Source organism: Molossus molossus, unplaced genomic scaffold (genome assembly GCF_014108415.1).
Source record: "Molossus molossus isolate mMolMol1 unplaced genomic scaffold, mMolMol1.p scaffold_m16_p_24, whole genome shotgun sequence".
Lineage (NCBI taxonomy): Eukaryota > Metazoa > Chordata > Mammalia > Chiroptera > Molossidae > Molossus > Molossus molossus.
This window is the reverse complement of record NW_023425360.1, coordinates 13,205,444-13,229,432: the sequence shown is the minus strand read 5'-3', so window position 1 is coordinate 13,229,432 and position 23,989 is coordinate 13,205,444. Positions and strand designations below refer to the sequence as shown.

General features: G+C 43.8%; 1 protein-coding gene across 1 annotated transcript; it reads left to right on the top strand.

Moving 5' to 3' along the window:
• Positions 1-21,199: 21,199 nt before the first annotated feature.
• On the top strand, positions 21,200-22,859 carry NDN (necdin, MAGE family member). Its single transcript, XM_036277984.1, has one exon. The coding sequence runs from the start codon at positions 21,307-21,309 to the stop codon at positions 22,282-22,284; it is 978 nt and encodes a 325-aa protein (XP_036133877.1). The 5' UTR covers positions 21,200-21,306; the 3' UTR covers positions 22,285-22,859.
• Positions 22,860-23,989: the final 1,130 nt, after the last annotated feature.

The following is a 23,989-nucleotide window of genomic DNA, read 5'->3' as shown; positions in this document are numbered from 1 at the left end:
TCTGTTGTGGCTCAGTCCTCGGCCTTTGTTGGGGTCGTGCAGGAGGTAACCAATCGATGTGTCTCTCTCACATCAATGTTTCTTTCTCTCTCTCTCCTTCCCACTCTAACTGAAGATAAATGGAAAAATAACCTCAGGTGAGGATTTAAAGATAAAAATAAAAAAGAAGGAAAACCTGCCATGTATGACAACATGGATAAACTTTGAGGGCATATGCTAAGTGAAAGACAAATACTGTATGATTTCACTTACCTGTGGAATCTTTAAAAATGTGGTACATATATACAATGGAATACCACTCGGCCATAAAAATAATGAAATCTTACCATTTGAGGCAACATGGATGGACCTGGAGGGTGTTATACTAAGTGAAATAAGTTGGAGAGAGAAAAATAAGTGAAGTACGTCAGAAATAGAAAAAATAGCGTATAATTTCACTTATATGTGAACTCTAAAGAACAAAATAAACAAAACAGAAGCTGACTCATAGATACAGAGAACAGCCTGAGGGTTGTCAGATAGGAGAGAGATTGGGGGACTAGGTGAAAAAGGGGAAGGGTTTGAGAAGTAGATTGGTAGTTACAAAACAGTCCCAGGGATTAAAGTATAGCATGGGGACGATAGTCAAAAGATGCCCAAACACACTAGCTACAAGGGAAATTCAAATCAAAACCACAGTGAGATACCACCTCACATCTGTTAGAATGACTATTACCAACAAGACAAGAAATACGGGTTGGAGAGGATTTGAGGAAAAGAAACCCTTGTCCACGGCTGGTAGGAATGTAAATTGGTGCAGCCAAATTAAGACTGGAGCCCTGGCCAGTTTGGCTCAGCGGTTAGAGCGTCGGCCTGCGGTCCGGAGAGACCCGGGTTCGGTTCCCGCTAAGGGCACGTACTTCGGTTGCAGTTTGTCCCCGGCCCTGGTTGGTTGTGCGGGTGGCAGCCACTCGATGTGTCCCTTCACGTCGATGTTTCTCTCTCTCTCTCCCTTCCTCTCTCTCCCTCCCACTCTATCTGTACAAAAAATGGAAAAATATCCTCGGGTGAGGATTAAAAAAAAAAAAAAAAAAAGACTGGAGCTACCATATGACCCAGCAATTCCTCTTCTGAATATCTATCCTCAAAATGTGAAAACATTATATGATATATACATCCCTATGTTCTTTATAGCATGATTCACAGTGGCCAAGACATGGAAACAACGTAAATGTCCTTCGATGGATGACTGCATAAAGAAGATGTAGTACATACTATAGACAGTGGAGTACTACTTAGCGATAAAAAAGGATGAAATACTGCCATTTGAGACAACATGGATGAAGCTCGAGCATATCATGCTAAGTGCAAGAAGTCAGATGGGAAAGGATAGGGCCGTATGATTTTACTCTGATGTGGGAAATAAAACAGAAAGCAACAAATGAACAAACAAACTCATAGGCACAGACAACAGAATGGTGGTTACCAGAGGGGAAGGGGGAGAGAAAGGATGACGAGGGTAAAGGGGTCAAATATTTGGTGACAGAAGGAGACTAGATTTTGAGTGGTAAGCATGCAATGCAATATGTAGATGCTATCATAGAACTGCACACTGAAACATGTTATTAACCAGTGTCATCCTAATATATTTAATTTTTAAAATTACAAAAAAGAAAAGAGGTGCATGGGAGAAGTCCAAGAGAAAGCACAAGCAAGCTTTCTATTGTCCTCTCTCGGTGGAGTCACAAGGATGTGCCTATTTCCTGTAGCACAGTGTGTGACCACAGGTGGGAATTCGTGTCAACTGGAAAGCTCATCTGAACCTTTGTGTGTGGTGGGGGGCTTCCTGAGAGTCACTCATCGGAGCCCCAGCTGCATAACTAACTACAGCCACTCAAACTCCAGCCCATTAACCTAAAATAAATCCTTTACCATAAATCACACTGTTAGAATAAATGACCTTATCAAAATGGTATTATGGGTCCAAGGCCTCCATGCAAAACCAAGCTTATCAGACAGGATATTCCAAGGGTTTAAGGGATTATCTCCCAAGACTGGGCCAAGGACCAGTCCCTAAAGGCATGTTTGTCTTGGAGATACTCAGAACTGAGCAGCCTAGGCCTGCTGGGTTAACCCTTTCTTATACATTCTCTATCTAATTGTGTGAATCCATCATTATCTTGATAAAAACTGGACCTACAGGAATTTAAAGCAAAGATTGTGCAACGATTTTCTTCATGAACACAGCAGCAAAAATATTTAACAAAATATGAGTAAATTGAATGCAGAAATATTTTATTTTAAAATTATTTTTATTAATTTATTTTTGTTACAGATGTTTCTCCTGTTCCCCCCATTGATACCCTCCTCCCCACCCCCAGAATCCAGAAATATTTTAAATGTCTAATTGATGAGGACCAAATAGAAGTTTCCTTTGAAGTATAAGGTTGGTTGTATAGTTAAAAATTAATCAATGTAATTTACTATACTTATATAATAAATGTGAAAAAGAATATAATCATCCTAGCAGATGCAGAAAGTTCATATAACTAATCATAGCCAGTTATGATAAAAATTTGTTAAAAATATGTGATTACATCCTGGCTGGTATGGCTCAGTGGTTAGAGGATTGGCCTGCATACCAAAGGGTCTTAGGTTTGATTCCCAGTCAAGAGCATGTACATGGGTTGCAGGTTCAATCCCTGGCCCTAGTCAGGGTCACATTGGAGGCAACCAATCGATGTGTCTCTCTCTGTCTCTGTCTCTCTCTCTCTCTGTCTCTCTCTCTCGCTCTCTTTCTCTCTCCCCCCCGTCTCTCCCTTCCTCTCTATGTAAAAAAATCAATGGGGAAAAAAAAGAGAAAGATATAAAAAAGTGGAAGTATATGCCTTGTTCATGGATTGAAATAATTAACACCATTAAAATGTCCACATTACCCAAAGCAATCTATAGATTCAATGCAATCCCCATTAAAATGCCAACAGCATATTTCACAAAACTAGAACAAATACTCTAAAAGTTCATGTGGCGCACTGGCTGGTTTGGCTCAGTGGTTAGAGTGTTGGCCTGCACACCAGAGAGTCCCAGGTTCGGTTCCCGCTGAGGGCACGTACCTTGGTTGCAGTTCATCCCTGGGCCCGGTTGGGGTTGTATGGATGGTAACCAGTCAATGTGTCTCTCTCACATCGATGTTTCTCTCTCTTCCTCCTGCTCTATCTGAAGATAAATGCAAAAATATCCTCAGGTGAGGTTAAAAAAAAAAAGTTCATGTGGAGCCAAAAAATACCCTAAGTAGCCACAGCAATCTTGAAAAAGAAAAACAAAGTAGGAGGGATCACAACACTGGATATCGGGTAATACTACTAAGCCATTATAATCAAAACAGCCTAGAACGGGCACAAGAACAGGCATATGGGTCAATGGAACAGAACAGAGAACCTGGAAATTGACCCAGGAAATTATGCTCAATTAATATTTGACAAAGGTGGCAAGAGCATACAATGGAGTAAAGACAGTCTCTTCAATAAATGGTGTTGGGAAGACTAGACAGCTACATGCAAAAAATAAAAATAAAAATGAAACTAGACCATCAACTTACACCATACACAAGAATAAACTCAAAATAGATAAAAGACTTAAATGTGATCCATGACTTCATAAAAATCCTAGAAGAAAATGTAGGCAACAAGATTTCAGATATCACACTGAAGAATTTTCACTGATACAATGCCTGGCAAGAGAAACAAAGGAAAACATTAATACATGGGACTACATCAAACTAAAAAGCTTCTGCACAGCGAAAGAAACAAGCATCAAAATGGAAAGGGAACTCACTGTATGGGAGACCATAATCGCCAATGATGCATCAGATAAGGGGTTAATTTCCAAAATATATAGAGTACTCATACAACACAACAAAAGGAAGACAAAAACCCAATTAAGAAATGGGCAGAGGAACTAAACAGACACCTCTCCAAACAGGACATACAAATGGCTAAGAGACATATGAAGAAATGCTCAACAGCACTAATCATAAGAGAGATCCAAATTAAAACAACAATGAGGTATCACCTCACACCTGTCAGAATGGCTGTCATCAACAAATCATCAAACAAGTGCTGGCAAGGGTGTGGAGAAAGGGGGACTCTAGTACACTGCTGGTGGGAATGCAGACTGGTGCAGCCACTGTGGAAAACAATGTGGTGTTTCCTCAAAAAATTAAAAATTGAACTGCCATTTGACCCAGTGATCCCACTTCTAGGAATATATCTTAAGAACCCTGAAACACCCATCAGAAATAATATACATATCCCTATGTTCATCACAGCACTATTTACAATTGCTAAGATCTGGAAACAGCCCAAGTGTCCATCAGTAGATGAGTGGATAAAAAAGCTGTGGTACATATACACAATGGAATACTATGCAGCTGTAAGAAAGAAAGATCTTTTATCCTTGAGAAGACCTGGAAAGACCTGGAGAGTATTATGCTAAGCAAAATAAGCCAATCAGAGAAAGACAAATACCACATGATCTTACTTATTTGTGGGATATAAAGAACAAAATAAGCTGATGAACAAAATAGACTCAGAGACATAGAAAGCAGTACAGTTCAGACTGACAAACCTCAGAAGAGGGGGGTGGGGAGGAGGGCTGAGATAAACCAAAGAACTTATATGCACGTATGCGTAACCAATGGACATGAACAACAATGCTTGGGGGGAGGGGCAGAATCAGGAGGAGGGTGTCTGGGAGGTAAAGGAGAAACATCTGTAACAAAAATAAATTAATTAATAAAAAGATTAAAATAAAATAAAAATATCAGCCTGGCCGGAGTGACTCAGTGGTTGAGCGTCAGCCCATGTACCTAGAGGTCACTGGTTCAATTCCCAGTCAGGGCACATACCCAGGATGTGGGCCAAATCCCCAGTGGAGGGCATGCAGGAGGCGGCCAATTAATGTTCTCTCTCATCGATGTTTCTATCTCTCTCTCCCTCTCACTTCCTCTCTCTAAAATCAATAAAGAAAAAAATATTTAAAAAAAATAAATAAAAATATCAATGAAAAAATATCCTCGAATGAAGATTAACAACAACAACAAAAAAAAGTTTAAAATGATCCAGCAATTCCACTTCTGGGAATATAGCTGAAGAAACCTGAAGCATTAATTCAGAAAAATATATGCACCCCTGTGTTCACTGCAGCTTTATTTACAACAGCCAAGATGCGGAAGCAGCCCGACTGCCCATTAACAGATAAGTGGATAAAAAAGCTGTGGCTCATATATTCAATGGAATATTAGTTGGTCACCAAAAAGAATGAAATCTTACCATTTGTGACAACACAGATGGACCTAGATAGAGCAGCGGTTCTCAACCTTCCTAATGCCGTGACCCTTTAATACAGCTCCTCATGTTGTATGTGGGCGTATCTGCATGTGGGCGGATCCGCCTGGAGACGGATAGAGGAGCTGTATCTCGGTTCCTAAGAACGTTGGAAATATGTGTTTTCTGATGGTCTTAGGCGACCCCTGTGAAAGGGTCGTTTGACCCCCAAAGGGGTCGTGACCCACAGGTTGAGAACCGCTGACCTAGAGGGTACTATGTTAAGTGAAATAAGTCAATCTGAGAAGGACAAATATCACATGATTTCACTTGTATGTGGACTCTAAATAACAAAACAAACAACACAGAAACAGACTCATAGACTCAGAGAACAGACTGATGGGTACCAGAGGAGAGGGTTTGAGTGGGGGGCTTGGTGAAAAAGGTGAAGGGATTAAGGGCTACAAACCAGCAGTCACAAAATAGTCATGGGTGTGTCAAGTAGAGCACATAGAATATAATCAATAATACTGTAATAACTATGTGGGTACTTAAGATAAGGGGGGAACACTTTGTACAGTATGTGATTGTCTCACCACTGTATTATACACCTGAAACTCATACAAAATAATATTGAATGTCAACTGTAATTGCAAAAACAAAAAAAGTTATGCTCCATCTCCTCTGCCTGTACGCCACAAATAAAGCAACAGAGTCTGGATGAGAGCACATTTGTTTACATCATGGTTTATTGAATATTTTAAGCCTACTGTTGAGACCTACTTCTCAGGAAAAAAAGATTCCTTTCAAAATATGACTGCTCACTGACAATGCACATGGTCCCCTAAGAGCTCTGATGAACATGCACGACAAGATGAAAGCGTTCTTTCATACCTGCTAAATACAACATCCTTTCTGCAGCCCATAGATCAAGGAGTCCTCTTGACATTCAAGTCTTGTTATTTAAGAAACGCACTTTATAAAGCTATAGTTTCCATAGATAGGGGTTCCTCCGATGGATGGATCTGGGCAAAGTAAACAGACGGTCTTTTGAAAGCATCCACCATTCTAGATGCCCGTAAGAACAGCATGGTTCATGGGAACAGGTCACGCTATCAACATTAATGGGAGCTTGGAAGTTGATGCCAACCCTCATAAACGAGTTTGAGGGGTTCAAGATGTCAGCGGAGGAAGGAACTCAGATGTGGAAACAGCAAGAGAGCTGGAGTTGGAGGTGGCGCCTGAAGATGGGGCTGGACGGCTGCAGACGCATGATGGACCTCGGACGGATGAGGAGCTGTTTCTCACGGACGAGAAGCACAGTGGAATTTGGGATGGAATCTATTTACAGTGAAGATGCTGTGAAGATTGTTGAAATGGCAACAAAGGATTTAGAATGGTACATACACTTAGTTGATAAGGCAATGGCAGGGTTGAAGCCACAGGGGTGAACATCCAGTCCGTGGGCCATATAAGGCCCTCGAAATCAATACCAGCTAGCATCACACGCCTCGCCAAATTAGCCTGACCAAATACAGCAGCCTAATTTTTAAATTGATAATTTTGTATGGCCCTAGAATGATGCTATAAATATCCAAGTGGCCCTTGGCAGAAAAAAAGGTTCCCCATCCCTGGAAAAGGACTAAATCTAATTTTGGAAGGAGGAGGAGAAGAAGGAGAAGGAGGAGGTGAAGAAATAATAAATATGAATAATAAAATGGCAAAATTTATATACTATCAATAATTACTTTGAAGGTAAATGGATTAAAATCGCCAATCAAAAGACAGAGGGTCGCTGAATGGATCAGAAAACCAAACCCAAGTGCCCACGGATAGACCACTGGATAAAGAAGACGTAACACATATATACAATGAAATACTATTTGGCCATAAAAAATAATGAAACCTTACCATTTGCGACAACATGGGTGGATCTAGAGGGTTCTATTCTAAGTGAAATAAGTCAGGCAGAGAAAGGCAAATACCATATGGCTTCACTTATATATGGAATCTAAAAAACAAAACAAATGAATAAACAAAACAGAAACAAACTCATAGATACAGAGAACAGATTGATGGTTGCCAGATGGGAAGGGTTGGGGGGCTGAGTGTAAAAGGAGGAGGGATTAAGAGGTCCAAATTGGTAGCTACAGAACAGTCACAGGGATGTAAAGTAGAGCATAGGAAATATAGTAAACGATATTGACTATATTATTGTCAATATTCATTTCTGTAGGTCTTAGTATCTATGTACGGTTGCTACTAGACTTATTGGGGGATCACATCATGTGTTACCTAAATGGCTAATAACTATGCACACCTGAAACTAATACAATATTGAATGCCAACTGAAATTGCAAAGTAAAAAAGTAAATTAATTTAAAAAAATTCAGTGTGTAAAAACATTTCTGTAAGATGATGTGGAAGCATTAACCAAGGAAAGAACATAAGACTATGGGGACACTAAAATGCATCGAAGCTTTCGTGGGTTAAAATAAAGAACAACTTCCGCCCCTGCCAAGGACAGCACACACTGAGAGCCGACGGGAGCACGGCGGGAACCCAGAGACGGTGCTGCTTTCTCGTCACCAAGCATTGCTGGTGACTAAGAACAAATGCACAGTGAATAGTCCAATGACATGATAGTGTCGCTCCAAATTACAGACACAGTGAAACGGGTCATTAATCTGAACCTCGTTAATTATTAAACTGAAGCAAAGATTCGAATTTACATGTGTTAAATTAAGAAAACTGTTTATTCCTGAAGTGTACAATGAGTTTGGGTGACTTGTGGCAACGTGATGCCATAAGACACCATCCGGGTCAGGGCAGATGGAGCACCTCTGGAAGGTGGTGGACATTGTAATCAAATACCGCAAAAATGCTTTCACTCTCTCTCCCGCCGAAACCATCCCATACAATTTATCTTATAATAAAATCAGTCACAAATGGGAAAAATAACCATTTATACCCACACCTTCCACATCATTTAAACATGAAGACTTGGAAGCAGCCCACATGTCTAACAACAGGATGCAATAATTAATTGAGTAATGGTCTCCCCCCACCATGGATGGGGGTAGGGGAAAATCACATCGTCTAGAAAAATAATTATTAGGGCTCTCCAGCACTTGAGAAAAAGCTTCTGAAATTATTGCTAGGTGAAAATCAGCATATAAATTATATAGAGTAATCATTTCAACTACTCAAAAGACATTTTTTCATATGCAAAAAGGACTAGCCAGGCACACACACAATATTATAACATGTATTATGAGTGTGACAGTTAATTCACTTGATGGGGAACACGGAATAATGGGAGGGAATGAGAAGAGAGGGAAGAAATCAGTCCTTAGGCAATGAGAGGAGTGGAAACTGTTGCCAGGGAGACCGGTTACTAGGCTGAAATTGTGTAAACGCCAGTTGATGAAATTCTAAACCAAGGCAGAGGCTGTGGGGATCAAGGAAAAGGAAATATTGAGGTTATTATTTTTTTTTCCCGAAGAAAAACTATATCAGAGTGGAGGAAGAATTTTCTGCAAGAAAAAATAAAATGAAATAAATGTTAATCGGCTCTTCTGACTATTAGAACTTATTGAAATGGGGCTATTAAGTAGCGTTGGTTGATTACTTAATCAGTGAAGGCAATTATCCCTTCTTGTCTTTTCACGAAGCCTATGAAGATGTTTCCATCAGTATCCACATTTTGAAGAGGGGATGACTAAGGTGGAGAGATTAGTCATATCACATAGCCCATGAACGGAAGAGCTAGAACTTCTACCAGATATTGAACCATAACTTACACCCTGAACTACATGCGCTGCTTCGACAGTAATGACGCGTGTACTGACCTGGACCAAGCTGAGCGTCTAACTCTAGCTTGTTTCCTTCCTTCCTCCCTCCTTCCTTCCGTTCCTCCCTCCTCCCTCCCTCCCTCTTTCCTTCCTTCCTCTCCCCCTCCTCTTCCTCCTCCTCCTTCTCCTTCTCCTTTTTCACCATATTTCCTTGATCTTCTCCATGGGTGTTACTTTGCCCTTCTGGAGAATCCGTTTTGCAGTATTTGTCTCTTTGGGCAAGGTGAACAGCTAACAGGCATACAGAATGAGGACTTATGAATTGTTTCCCAAATTATTAAAGTCAAAAAGAAAAGGGGAGCCCTGGCCGGTTTGGCTCAGCAGTTAGAGCGTTGGCCTGCAGTCCAGAGAGACCCGGGTTCGGTTCCCGCTGGGGGCGCGTACCTCGGTTGCAGTTTGTCCCCGGCCCTGGTTGGGTCATGCAGGTGGCAGCCGCTCGATGTGTCCCTTTCACGTCGATGTTTCTCTCTCTCTCCCTCCCACTCTATCTGAACAAAAAGTGGAAAACTATGCTCAGGTGAGGATAAAAAAAGGGGAGGAAGAGTTGGGTTCACCCTTCGAGTATTTGTTGGGGGTGGGTGAGGGGAGCTGAGGAGCTGGTGGTGGAGCAAAAGGACCCCTGGCCCCCTTGCACACCTGGGAGACACGCAGGAGAGAGAACCAGGGAAATGTGCTGAGACATGCTGGAGACAAGCCGGGAAGGAGGAGCTGCTTCGCAGTGAGGCTGTGCAATGAACAGTCGGTGGAGAGACAGACAGAGGGATGCAGCCCACAAAACAGACGTGAGCGAGGAGGCTCCAGGAGAACTTTCCCAAATTCAGAGTTTTTGAATTAGAGCCAGTGGGTTAGTTTTGTTTCTATTCTGGCTTCTTCGCGATTCACAATAAAATTGACACTATTATACAAGTGAATTAAAACCCAATGAACTGATTTGCTACATTTCACAGACTCTCCCTGGGACAGACTTAGAAGCACTGACTTGGTCTCCACCCGAACCCAGGACTCCACCTGTGTCCTTGAACTGACCATCTTCTCACAGCCTCCTCAGGTGTTTATCCTTTAATGGTTTGTGTGCACACCCTCACGAGTCACTAACCAGGGTCCTTTCCTAGGACAATCCGCCACAAGGCTAGGACATTGTGCAAAATGTGCAAACTGGTTTGATGCTCTATCCAAGTGGAGTGCATGGCCCAGAGAAGGCCAACTACACAGGAAACAGGAGAATAAATCTCAGCAAGAGACTGGTGTGATTGACAAACACGGTTCTACATGAGAAAGTGATAAGATTAACAAGCAAATGATCAAAAAGAGAGATGATCTGCCCTATACAGAGTCAGCAAGTCATTACGATTGTGACCATATCAGTAAGTGAAAGACAAAGAAGAAACAGGAACATCCCTTTCCAAAGTAATTTAGAGACAAATATGAACTGGGAGAGACAGAAGTCATGGTAAGATGGTCAGCCTCATTGTATGAAATACATTTACGTTTAGAAGATGAGCTACATGTCTACAGTGTTCATGGACATCAGGGGGGTGCTGGTGGGCTCCAAACTTGTGAAATGTGTGGGAAGGCAATTGGGCAGTATATGTCCAAATAAAATATTACATATCCTTTAACACAGCAATTCCATTTCCAGAAATAGGTAAATTAAGTATTAAAAAATGAGGACATATACTGTGTCAATTAATACTAGTAAAAATGTCTATCTCTAAGAAATGTTTTTAATATTCGATGCCTAGTTAATATAATAAAATGTTGAGCATTCCTTAAAGTATACTGACATGGAAACACACTTTCTACATTACAGATAATATAAAAACATACAAACATATAATTCCATTATCTTTACAGTTTATACATGTACAACAATGTTGGAAATATATAAACTAAACAGTAGTTATTATGGAATGTGGAATTACTGGAGTGTTTTCTCTTTACACACATCTAGGTTGTCATAATTATTTACACTTTAAATTAATATATTTTAAATGTTTTAGTGATTTTACTTTATTTTTGTATTGAGTTTTTTTGAGAGAAAGATCAATTTGTTCCACTTATTGATGCATTCATTGGTTGACTCTTATGTATGTATGTGCCCTGACCAGGGATTGAACCCACAACCTTGGCGTATTGGGATGATGCTCTAGCCAACTGAGTTACCTGGTGAGGGCCAATACATTTTAAATTTATAAGTGTAAAACAATATTGTACTCTGAGAAAATAAATAATAAACACTTAAAATGGGCAAGAACAGAAAAATTAGAAATATAAATAAATGTAAGAAAATTACCTGACCTTCCAATTAATTAAACAAATTCAGAATCTCAGAGTGATATACCATAGCCATATATCCAATTGTGAGGGATTTAAAAAAATGTACTTGCATGTTGATGAGAAAAATAGCATCTTTTGCATCACAAGGAAGTAATTAGGCAAACCCTAGCAAGTACATTAAAAATGCCTTTCTTTCTTTCTTTCTTTCTTTCTTTCTTTCTTTCTTTCTTTCTTTCTTTCTTTCTTTCTTTCTTTCTTTTTTCTGAGATAGTCCACATTCAGGAATCAGTATGAAGAAAACAATAAGAGACTAGACAATAATTTCTTTACAAAGATGTTTATCATCATGCTGCTTGAGAAACACTTGAAATAAAAAAAAATTAAATGAGTCAATAAATAGAGCTGGGCAATAATCCAAAATTATGTAGATGTTCACAGCATCAAGACTTGGCATATTAAACATGAGACAAAGCTGGACAGGACTTGCTGGAGGTGAAGAGTATAGAGACAAGATGGGAAGAATCAACTCTTGCTACTTTGGAGTCTACAGGAGACAACAATCCTTCCTTCCTTCCTTCCTTCCTTCCTTCCTTCCTTCCTTCCTTCCTTCCTTCCTTCCTTCCTTCCTTCCTTCCCTCCCTCCCTCACCCTAGGACACTCCTTGATATTTTGTTCAGATAGAGTGGGAGGGAGAGAGAGAGAGAGAGAGAGAGAGAGAGAGAGAGAGAAACATCGACGTGAAAGGGACACATCAAGTAGCCGCCACCCACACAACCCAACCAGGGCCGGGGACAAACCGCAACCGAGGCACGTGCCCTCAGCGGGAACCGAACCTGGGTCCCTCGGGACTGCAGGCCGCCACTCTAACCGCTGAGCCAAACCGGCCAGGGCAAACAATTCTTTTCTAATGCAAACACTTTACTTAAGAACTTGCTCTGTGTCCCCAGAAAGTTGTTCTAACCTGTGTCCCTTCCATTCACATAATCTCTCACTTGGCCGTTAGTCCTACATACAGAAAAAGAAATGTCAGAGGACAAAGAAGAAATAAATGGCATTTGAAGCCTCAACGCAGATCATCCTGGAGTTAGACTGTACCCTAAATCTAATAACTGATATGTTTATCGGGGAAGACTATACGAAATGCAGAGGCTCATGGGGCAGGCCAGCATGAAAATACCCATGTGAAGATGGAGGTAGAGATTGGAGTTATTTGGCCACAAGCCAAAGAATTTCTTCAGAATCTGGGAGAGGCGAGGACGGCCTCTCCCCTAAAGCCTCAGGGGGAGTGTAGCCATGCCAACACCTTGATCTCGGATTTATGCGGACAGAACTATGGGAGAAGTAACTGTTATTTTAAGCCACCCACTCTGGTAGTTTGTTACAACAGTCCTAGGAACCTGGTGTGGGGGAATGGTTTAATACGTGCAAACTATTAATGTGATACATCACATCAACAAAACCAAGGATGAAACCCATAAAGATCATCTCAATGTATGCAGAGAAAGCAGTTGTCACATTCAACATCCATTTATGATGAAAACTTCCAGCAATGTAGATGTAGAAGGAATTTACCTCGAAATGACAAAGATTGCCTCTGACAAACCCACAAGTAACATCACCCTCGACGGTGAAAAGCTGAAAGCTATTCTTACAAGACAAGCATGCCCGTGCTCACCGCTCTCATTCCACACAGTGTTGAAAATCCTAGCCACAGCAATCAGGCAAATATTTAATATGGCTAATGAATGAATTCAGCAAAGTAGCAGGACACAAAATTAATATACAGAAATCAGTCATGTTTCTATACATTAATAATGAATAATCAGGAAGGAAAATTAAGAAAACACTCCCATTTACAATTGCATCAAAAAAAAAAAAGAATAAAATAGCCCTGTCCAGTTTTGCTCAGTGGTTAGAGCTGTGGCCTGCAGACCAGAGAGTCTCGGGTTTGGTTCCCGCTAGGGGCACGTACCTAAACAAACAAACAAACAAACAAACAAATAAATAAATAATAAAATATTCCTGCCGGTGTGGCTCAGTGGTTGAGTGTCGACCCATGTACCAAGAGGTTGCCAGTTCGATTCCTGGTCAGAACACATGTCCAGGCTGTGGGCTCCACCCTCAGTGGGGAGCATGCAGGAGGCGGCCAATCGATGTTCTTGCTCATCAATGTTTCTCCCTCTCTCTCCCTCTCACTTCTTCTCTCTCTAAAATCAATAAAGAAAAAATATAATAAAAGAATCAAATACCTAGGAATGCATTTAACCAAGGAGGTGAAAGACCCATACTCTGAAAACTATTGGATAGTGAACACTGAAGTGGACACAAATAAATGGAAGGATATACCATACTCATGGATTGGAAGACTTAATATCATTAAAGCGTCCATACTACCCAAAACAATCTACAGATGCATTGCAATTCCTATTCAAATACCAATGGCATTCTCTCAGAAGTAGGGAAAAATAATCCTACAATATATATGGAACAAAAAAGGATCCTGAATAGCCAAAGCAGTCTTGAGAAGGAAGAACAAAGCTGGATGTATCATGCTCTCTGATTTCAAACTATACTACAAAGCTATAATAATCAAAATAGTATGGTGCAGACACATAGAACAGTGGAACAGAATGGGGAGCCCAGAAATAAACCCTCGCTTATATGGTCAATTAATCTATGACAAAGGAAGCTAGAATATAAATGAGAAAATTACAATCTTTTCACTAAGTGTTGGGGAAACTAGACAGCTACATGCAAAGAAATAAAAATAACACTCTCTTAACCATATACAAAAATAACAAAACAGATTAAAGACTTAAGAGTACGACCTGAAATCATAAAACTCTTAGAAGAAAACAAAGGAACTAAACTCTTTGACATCAGTCTTAATCTTTTTAAATATGTTCTCTCCAGCAAGGGAAACAAAAGCAAAAGTGAACAGATGAGACACTGTAAAACTAAATTCTGCACAGCAAAGGAAACCATCAACAAAATGACAAGACAACCTTCTGAATGGGAGAGAATATTCACAAATGCTACATCTGATAAGAGGTTGATTCCGAAACTCATACAACTCGATAACAACAACAACAACAACAACAACAACAACAACAACAATCCTATTGCCCTGGCCGGTTTGGCTCAGCTGTTAGAGCATCAGCCTGCAGTCCACAGAGACCTGGGTTTGGTTTCTGCTAAGGGCATGTACCTTGGCTGCAGTTTGTCCCTGGCCCTGGTTGGGTCATGCGGGTGGTAGCTATTCAATGTGTCCCTTTCACGTCAATGTGTCTCTCTCTTTCTTTCTCTCTCTCCCTCCTGTTCTGAACAAAAAATGGAAAAATGTCCTCGGGTGAGGATTTTTAAAAGTCCTATTAAAAAACCAGGCAGAACTTCTAGGAATATACCCTAAGAAACCTGAAACACCAATCAGAAAGAATATATATACCCCCATGTTCATAGCAGCACTATTTACAATAGCTGAGATCTGGAAACAGCCCAAGTGTCCATCAGTAGACAAATGGATAAAAAAGTTGTGGTACATATACACAATGGAGTACTATGACGCTATAAGAAAGAAAGATCTCTTATCCTTTGAGATGACATAGAGGGACCTGGAAAGTATTATCCTAAGTGAAACAAGCCAAGCAGAAAAAGACAAAAACCACATGATCTCACTTATTTGTGGAATATAGTGAACATAACAGTCTGAGGAATAGGGTAGACCCAGAGACATGGAAGTAGGGTACAGACTGACAACCCTCGGAAGAGGGGATGATGGGGGGAGGGAAGAGATAAACCACAGAACTTACATGCATGTACGCATTACCAATGGACATGGACAACAAAGCCGGGGACAGGGTGGGGGGGGTGGGGAGGAGGGTGTCAATGGGGAAAAAAAGGAGAAACATCTGTAACAAAAATAAATTAAGAAAAAGAAAAAAAAATGGGCAAAGGACATGAAGAGGCATTTCTCCAAAGAGGACATACAGATGACCAACAGACATTTGAAAAGATGCTCAACATCACTCATCATCAAAGAAATGCAAATCAAAACCACAGTGAGATTCCACCTCACACCTGTTAGAGTGGCTATCATCAAAAAGTCAACAAACAACAAGTGTTGGTGAGGATATAGAGAAAAGGGCACCTTCGTGCACTGTTTGTGGGAATGCAAATTGGTGCAGCCACTATGGAAAACAGTATGGAGGGTCCTCAAAAAATAACTAAAAATAGAGCTGCCATATGACCCAGCAATTCCACTTCTGGGTATTCATCCAAAGAAACGCAAAAACTAATTTGAAAGAATATATGCTCCTCCATGTTCATAGCAGCATTATTTACAATAGCCAAGACATGGAAGCAACCCAAGTGCCCATCAATAGATGAATGGATAAAATAGTGGTACATGCATAGTGTGTGTGTGTGTGTGTGTGTGTGTGTGTGCGTGTGCATGTGTGTGTGTGATATTGCTGCATTCCTCCAATCCCATGAAAGGTCTCTGATTCACCTGTCTCCCACCTCCAGTCTTATCTCTAATTACAGGTGACCTTTCTAAAGACTAGTCCCTCAGTGTTGGGAGACTGACTGTCTTGTGGGTATGGACAAAGCTACAAGGTCTGTTTCAGTGGGTGTCATTGGGCCTCAGTTGGACAGGTGCTCATTTTCAGTGCCCCCTAGGGGCTAGGGTCAAGTCCCCTCCCCTCCCCTCCCCTCCTAACTATGAAAAGTGGCAGTTCCTGGCCTCACTTCTTATTATTTTTTAACAAATGGGGGCCAGGCTGCCAAACAGCCCAGATGGATTGGTTTCCCCCTCAGACTGAGCTACTCCTTGAAAATGAAATTCTTTCAGGCACATGATGAGACACATTGCTCAATATTTGCTGAACCCATTAATGTGAGTTCTGTTTCTCAATCCTTTGGCCTGTATTTGGGGCCAGGATGGGGGCTCCAGGGTGGAGGCTGCAGCCTATGTGGACAGGAGGGAGCAAGGAGGATTCACATTTCATGCGGGGCCCCTGGGCCTCGGTGCTGGGAGCATGCGTACTGTCCATTGCAGTCTCTGGGTGACCCCCCTTCCCCTGTTCACTATGGAAACCAGTGCCAGGACAGGCCTCTCCTCCTGGCCCCGAGTCTGCCAAGAACAGGCTACGCGCAGCTGTGTAACCTGTTTCACATTACAGAATTTGAAGCAACCCACCAGCAAAACAGCCCTCCCTCACCCAGAGATTCTGTTAGAACTTCTCCATACACTCCCTGCACCCATGGAGCCTGACTTGCAGAACCTTGATTTAAAGAGCAGCCCTTCATGAGTTTGTCTGGGAGATATTTTGTCAACTTCAGGCTTTAGTTTTGGAGCTTCTGGCCCTGAGATGACCGTCCCCATTGGAAGAGAGTCGACCTGAGAGAACCCAGAAAACCCAGTTTATCACTGGGGTTTTAGACCTGAATCTTGACCTTGAATTAAAGAAGTTGTGGAAGGCCCTGGCCGGGTGGCTCAGTTGGTTCGAGCATTGTCCCGATATGCCAAAGTTGTGGGTTCAATGTCCAGTCAGGGCACATACAAGAATCAACCAATGAATGCATAAATAAGTGGAACAGCAACCCGATCTTTCACTCTCTCTCTCTTAAAAAATGATAAATAAAAGGAAGCTGCAGATGCCTCATGAGTACAAGCTTTCTCTTCTCTCAGTGTTAACATCATGAAGATCTACGTCTCTGGTTGATGGGCAGACACCTTATTAGGCACAATCAAGCTACCGACCCCTCAATGATAATGTGCTCTCCACCTGAAGCCTATCCCAAGCTTTATTTTCCCCACCCTCCCTCTCCACAAATTTCCTTCTTGGTGAGAAATGGAGTCTCTCCAGTAGATCTTTTCCCGGGTAGAAACGGTATCACTTTAGCAGGTGTACAGTTGTGCTCCAAGGGTGGGCATCACCAGGTCTACCTTGAACTTGGGCATCAGTTCCAATGCTTTAACCCTCTGAGCATCACACCTCATAGCGGTCCTAACTCACAGGACCTGGTCAGAAGTGAGGTGGGAAGTGAGCTGTAGAAGGGTGGGGTCTACAGTTGACCGTGGGCAACTTCACCAGAATGAGGTCAAGTCCAGCTCAGGCAGCCACTGAAACCCGAGCAGCCCTCTGGCCAGGACTCTGATATCTCACTGCAGCAGGTGCTTTTGTAACTTTGTAATTGTTTTTATAATTGCCTTTATTTTTCATATGTAACTGTGCTCCTACTTCCACAATGGTCGTGCCCCAGTTTGAAACTGAATTTCATGAACCCATTAAATCCAGGAGGGGAAAATATGAGGATGCGATTATATAACCTTACAATGGCAAAAATTATGGCCCACGACCCAAGCTGAGATTTGAATAATTGTCTCAGCCCTGGCTGGTTTGGCTCAGCGGTTAGAGCATCGGCCTGCGGTCCTGAGAGACCCGTGTTCGGTTCCTGCTAAAAGTGCGTATCTCAGTTGCAGTTTGTCCCCAGCCCTGGTTGGTCCTGCGGGTGGCAGCCGGTCGATGTGTCCCTCTCATGTCGATGTTTCTCTCTCTCTCCCTGTTCCTCTCTCTCCCTCCCACTCTATCCGAACAAAAAATGGAAAAATGTCCTCGGGTGAGGATAAAAAAAATAGTAATAATTGTCTCAAATATTTTCATTAAATATACCTTAAATAGCCCTGGCCAGTTTGGCTCAGCAGTTAGAGCGTCAGCCTGCAGACCAGAGGGTCCCGGGTTCGGTTCCCGCTAAGGGCACGTACCTTGGTTGCAGTTTGTCTCCTGCCACAGTTGGGGTCATGTGGGTGGCAACCACTCAGTGTGTCTCTCTTACATCGATGTTTTTCTCTCTCTCTCCTCCCCGCCCTCTCCCTCCAGCTATATCTGAAGATAAATGGAAAAAAAAAAAAAAAGTCCTCGGGTGAAGATAAAAAACAAAACAAAACCTTAAATGGCCCTGACTGGTTTGGCTCAGTGGACCAAAGAGTCAAGGGTTCAATTCTGGTCAAGGACACGGACTGCGTTTGCCATTAGGTCTCCAGCCCTGGTTGGAATCGTGTGGGAGGCAACCAATCAATGTGTCTTTCTCACATCAATGTTTCTCTCTCACACTGATGTTTCTCTCTCTCCCCCTCCCACTTTATCTGAAGATAAATGGAAAAATATCCTCGGGTGAGGATAAACAAACAGAAAAATACATTAAATGAACAACTAGTTAACCCGAATAGTTAGAAACTAATAAATATCTAAGTGAAAGAAAACAAAGGAAATTCGTGGATATAAAATGCAAGAAATGAAAATTATCTTTAATGCCCTGGCTGGTTTGGCTCAGCGGTTAGAGTGTTGGCCTGCGGCCCAGAGAGACCAGGTTTGGTTCCCACTAAGGGCACGAACCTCAGTTGCAGTTTGTCCCCGGCCCTGGTTGGGGTGGTGTGGGAGGCGGCCACTTGATGTGTCCCTTTCATGTTGATGTTTCTTTCTCTCTCTCTCTCTCTCTCTCTCTCCCTCCCTCCCACTCTATCTGAACAAAAATGAAAAAATGTCCTCGGGTGAGGATAAAAAAAAAGAGAGAGAGAATTATCTTTAAGAAGAATATGGTGCCAGTTTGCTCAGTGGTTAGAGCATCGGCCTGTGGTCCAGAGAGAGCTGGGTTCAGTTCCTGCTAAGGGCACATACCTCGTTTGCAGTTTGTCCCCAGCCCTGGTTGGTCGTGCAGGTGGCAGCCACTCGATGTGTCCCTTTCATGTCGATGTTTCTCTCTCTCTCTCTCTCTTCCTCTCTCTCCCTCCCACTCTATCTGAACAACAACAAAAAAAAATGGAAAAAAAAAAGAATATGGTCAATACATTGATGCAGAGCCATTTTTAAATAATAAAAAATAACACAACTGACCAATTCTGTAAGATGTACTAGAAAAATAGACATCTATAAATTAAAGAAGGGGAAAATGATAAATAGGAACAATCCAGCTAAGATATATCTGAAAGATATGTAGGAATTGACCTTGTGAAGGAAAAAGTTAAGAAGTCCTGTTGGAGGAACCAGTGTGGGAATGATCCCCTAAAGGGGATGCAAGCAGGAAAATCCAAAGGAGAGAAGCAAATGGAAAAATGCTTCGAAGTCAACCCACCTGAGAAAAAATAAAGTGAGAAATGAGAAAGGGGATACAAGAAATGAAGAGAGGCCCTGGCTGGTTTGACTCAGTGGTTAGAGCACGGGCCTGGGAACCAAAGAGTCCCAGGTTCCATTCCAGCCAAGGGCATGTACCTCGGTTGCCATTCGTCCCTGACCCCGGTTGTGGTCATGCGGGAGGCAACCAATCAATGTGTCTCTCTCATGTTGATGTTTCTCTCTCTCTCTCTCCTTCCCACTCTGTCTGAAGATCAATGTAAAAATATCCTCAGGTGAGGATTAAAAAAAAAAGAGAAAAAGAGTACTAGAAATGCCGAGACAATACTGGAGCCCTGGCTGGTGTGGCTCAGTGGCTGGAGTGTCAGCCAGGAAGGGAAGGGTCTTGGCTTCGATTCCCAGTCCAGGGTACGTATCTGGGCTGCAGGTTTGATCCCAGGCCTGGCCCGTGAGGGTGCATGTGAGAGGCTACCAATTACTGTCTCCCTCTCTCTCTTTCTCTCTCTCTCTCTCTCCCCCCCTCACCCCCGCCCTCCCTTCCACTCTCTCTAAAAATGAATGGAAAAAATATCCTTGGGTGAGAACTAACCTAAAAAAAAAAAAGACAATATTGGATATAAGCTTTGGATTTCAAGAGACAATCGCCAGACTGGAGGTGGCCTATTTAAGACGCTGCTGGCTTGAGGAAGACCCTGAAGAGCAAGGCCCACCCGCTCAGACCAGGGGTGCCTCCCTGGGGGTCAGCTTTGTTATGTGCACTGCAGACCTGTCTTTGGAAACTGGAAATCAGTCTCCAATATGTTGCATCTCTTATTGTCGGTCATCTGAGAGAGACGACCAGGCATCTCTGGTACCTTGTTTGAAAAAAGTCTTGGGTGTGGCTGCCAACGTGGGGCTAGTCAGGTGCTGTGAGAAGGTGCAGGTGGAGTCCTGTGGGAAGGTGACACTTCTGCTTGAACAGAGTGGAGGTCGCCGCAGTCTTCCGGGGAGCAAGGTGCTGGGCAACCGGGAAAAACACACCATACAAGTTTGCGCCAATACAAATGTCAATCTTTGAATGATGGGATCTCAATGGAAAAATTAAAACCAAATCACAACGACCCAAGGGACATGAGAAACCAAAAATCCTTTGGGCGGGCCTCAAATTTTATCGCTATTTCTCTGGGTTCCCATCTCAGACAACCTTATCCCAACTGAGACATTTTCTTGCACACTCCCGACCGGCGGCTCGACGTAAACTCTCACACTCACTGTCAGGAAACCCAAGGGCACACCCCAGGCTGGGTCTTGCTCAGCTGTGAGGTGACTCTGCATCCATGCAGGGAGCGTTTCCTGGGAACCCCAACCTGGGCACCTCCGAAGTTAGTTAACACCTTACCTCTTGCATTCATTGCCTCCTGCTCCAGGGCTCACCCTTCTCCCTCCCCACCTCCCCAGGAGCTGCTTAGGGCACACAGATACCTGGGGTCACCGTTGCCATCATTCCAGCGCAGCCCCCACCCTCGGCGTGGCCTCGGTGCGCACCCGTCCCGTCGGGCCAGCGCCCCGCCCCCGGCTGCCCAGGGCGGCCGGCGGTCGCGCAGGCGCAGTGGCCCGTCCCGCCGCTGCCCCGCCCAGCCCGCCGCTGCGGAAGGCGCGGCGCGCAGCTACGCGCACTTCCTCTCCAGGAGTCCGCGGAGGGAGCGCAGACTCGAGGAGCTCCTGGACGCGGAGGCCGTGCCCTTGTCACTCCGAGCAGACATGTCCGAACAAAGTAAGGATGTGTGCGACCCCAACTTTGCAGCCGAGGCCTCCAACTCCGAGGTGTGCGGCAGCCCCGGGGTTCCTGGGGGGCCCCCAGCGCCCGCGTCTCAGGCCGCGACCCTCGCGGGGCTGGACAGCCCTCCTCCAGGCCCCAGCGACGCCCCTCCAGCCTCGCCGCCGCCCCAGCCCCCGAGCGATGAGGACGACCCGAAGGCGCTGCAGCAGGCCGCGGAGGAGGGCTGCGCGCACCAGGCCCCGAGCGCGGCCCAGCCCGGCCCCGCGCCGCCCGCCCCGGCCCAGCTGGTGCAGAAGGCGCACGAGCTGATGTGGTACGTGCTGGTCAAGGACCAGAAGAGGATGATCATCTGGTTCCCAGACATGGTGAAGGATGTCATTGGCAGCTACAAGAAGTGGTGCCGCAGCATCCTCAGGCGCACCAGCGTCATCCTCGCCCGCGTCTTCGGGCTCCACCTGAGGCTGACCAGCCTGCACACCATGGAGTTTTCGCTGGTCAAAGCGCTGGAGCCAGAGGAGCTGGAAAGGGTGGCGCTGAGCAACCGCATGCCCATGACAGGCCTCTTGCTAATGATCCTGAGCCTTATCTACGTGAAGGGTCGCGGCGCCCGGGAGAGTGCCGTCTGGAACGTGCTGCGCATCCTGGGGCTGCGGCCCTGGAAGAAGCATTCCACCTTTGGCGACGTGAGAAAGCTCATCACCGAGGAGTTCGTCCAGCAGCACTACCTGAAGTACCAGCGCGTGCCCCACGTGGAGCCACCCGAATACGAGTTCTTCTGGGGCCCCCGTGCCAACCGGGAAATCACCAAGATGCAGATCATGGAGTTCCTGGCCAGGGTCTTCAAGAAAGACCCCCAGGCCTGGCCTTCCCGATACAGGGAAGCTCTGGAGGAGGCCAGGGCTCTGCGGGAGGCCGCCCCCCCTGTCCCCTGCCCCCGCAACAGTGTCTCCGAGGACTAGCGAGGTCTGGAGGGAGACGCCTGGTTTCTGACCCTCACCAGGGTGGTGGAGGGTGGGGTGGGACATTAGAGTATTAAGGATTTCCAGTGCAGTATTTCACGTGTAACTTTTAAGTTTTCAGTACCGTGCTTTTATACCTTTTAATGCAATGTTGTATTCATCTCCGTACTATTCCGTAGTATGTAGGGTTTCTGCAAGTTTGTTTATAAGTAAGCTCTGTTGGTGCTTTCGCTTTTGTGCTACCTTTCTTGAATTTTTGTACCAGAGACGTGCTAAACTGATGAAATACATTGAGAAAATTTCCATCTTATTCTTTTATATGGGACGGATGATGTATGTGTATTGGGTAGACTGCTCCTGGAGAGTTTGAAAGGACTCAACAGCAAAGCCTAACCAAGAGAGAAGTCAAGGTCCCTTCTGTTTTGACCTCACCGAGCACAGGAGACATCCGTGTGGAGTGTGGTGACATGGACTGAGATGGTCTCACTGTGGGCACTTGGCACAGTTTACTAAACACAGGTTCCAACCCCACCATGAGTAAACTTTAAACAGTAAAGATTCTTGTGATACAATCATTTCTGGAAAAGTGTACTTTATCTTTTTAACAAAGTAATATGGGTTGGGAATGCGACAGTTTACAAAGTGTACAAATGCCACTATTTCATGGGGTGGGAAAATCACTAACCCCCACTCATAAATGTGTGAACTTGATAGTTCTGGTTTTTAAATGTAACTCGTGTTCAACACTTGGACAAGTACAGCAAAGTATAAAGAAAGCACAAATACTCATAATCACATCTCATAGAAATAACAGCTATTAATATTTAGGGTAATTTCTTCTTTGTGGTCACTTAAACGGTGAGGCATTGTGCTAAACCCTTTACATGTGTCTCCTTTTATTTAATCCTCACAATAGCTTTATGAGGCAGGCACTTATTACATCTGCACCATGGAGGAAGTACAGAAACAAAGTAGGTATTTAACTTTCCCTAGGTCATGAAGTGTAATGAGAGGAGGGGCTGGGGATTGAACCCAAACAGAATGGTACCAGAGCCTCTGCTTTTCCCCACCTGCCTACAACTGCCCCTGCCTCTGCCCTTGTAGTTTATTTCTTAAAATTTCACATTCAAGTCTCTACCCTTAGTTCCCTACCCTCATGCATGTGCGCACGGCTAAGGCTTTTATTTTTCTAATGAATCCTCGCAAGTTTTTAGAGAAAGCAATCATATTCTGATTGTACAAATTAAGAAAGTTTGTTTCAGAGAGATTAATGGACCTAACCAAGTCATACTCCTGCTTAACAGTGAAGCCAAGGTTTGAAACATGGTCCTCCCTTGAAGGCCTGAAGTGGAGGCGTCAGGAACACCTGGGAGAGGGAGGTTGGGGTGGGAAGGCTGCATGTTGGGACATCTGTGACCCAGCAGTTCTTGAATTGCAATTCACCACGAGGGAAACTTCAGAGGGTGGAGTGGGGTGAGGGTGGAGGTGAGGGGCGATGACTGGAGATAAACCCACGAAGATTTTAGTCTTGGGAAGGGGAGAAAGAGAAATGGACCTTGAATAAGACCTGAAATCCTTCACACTTCAGAAGATTGGAAAAAACCATTTGGTCAAAGTCATATTTGGGGAACATAAATAATCAGAGGAACACATCACCCCCAAAAGAACCAAACAGGAAGTTATATGTGGGTGAGGGAATTATATT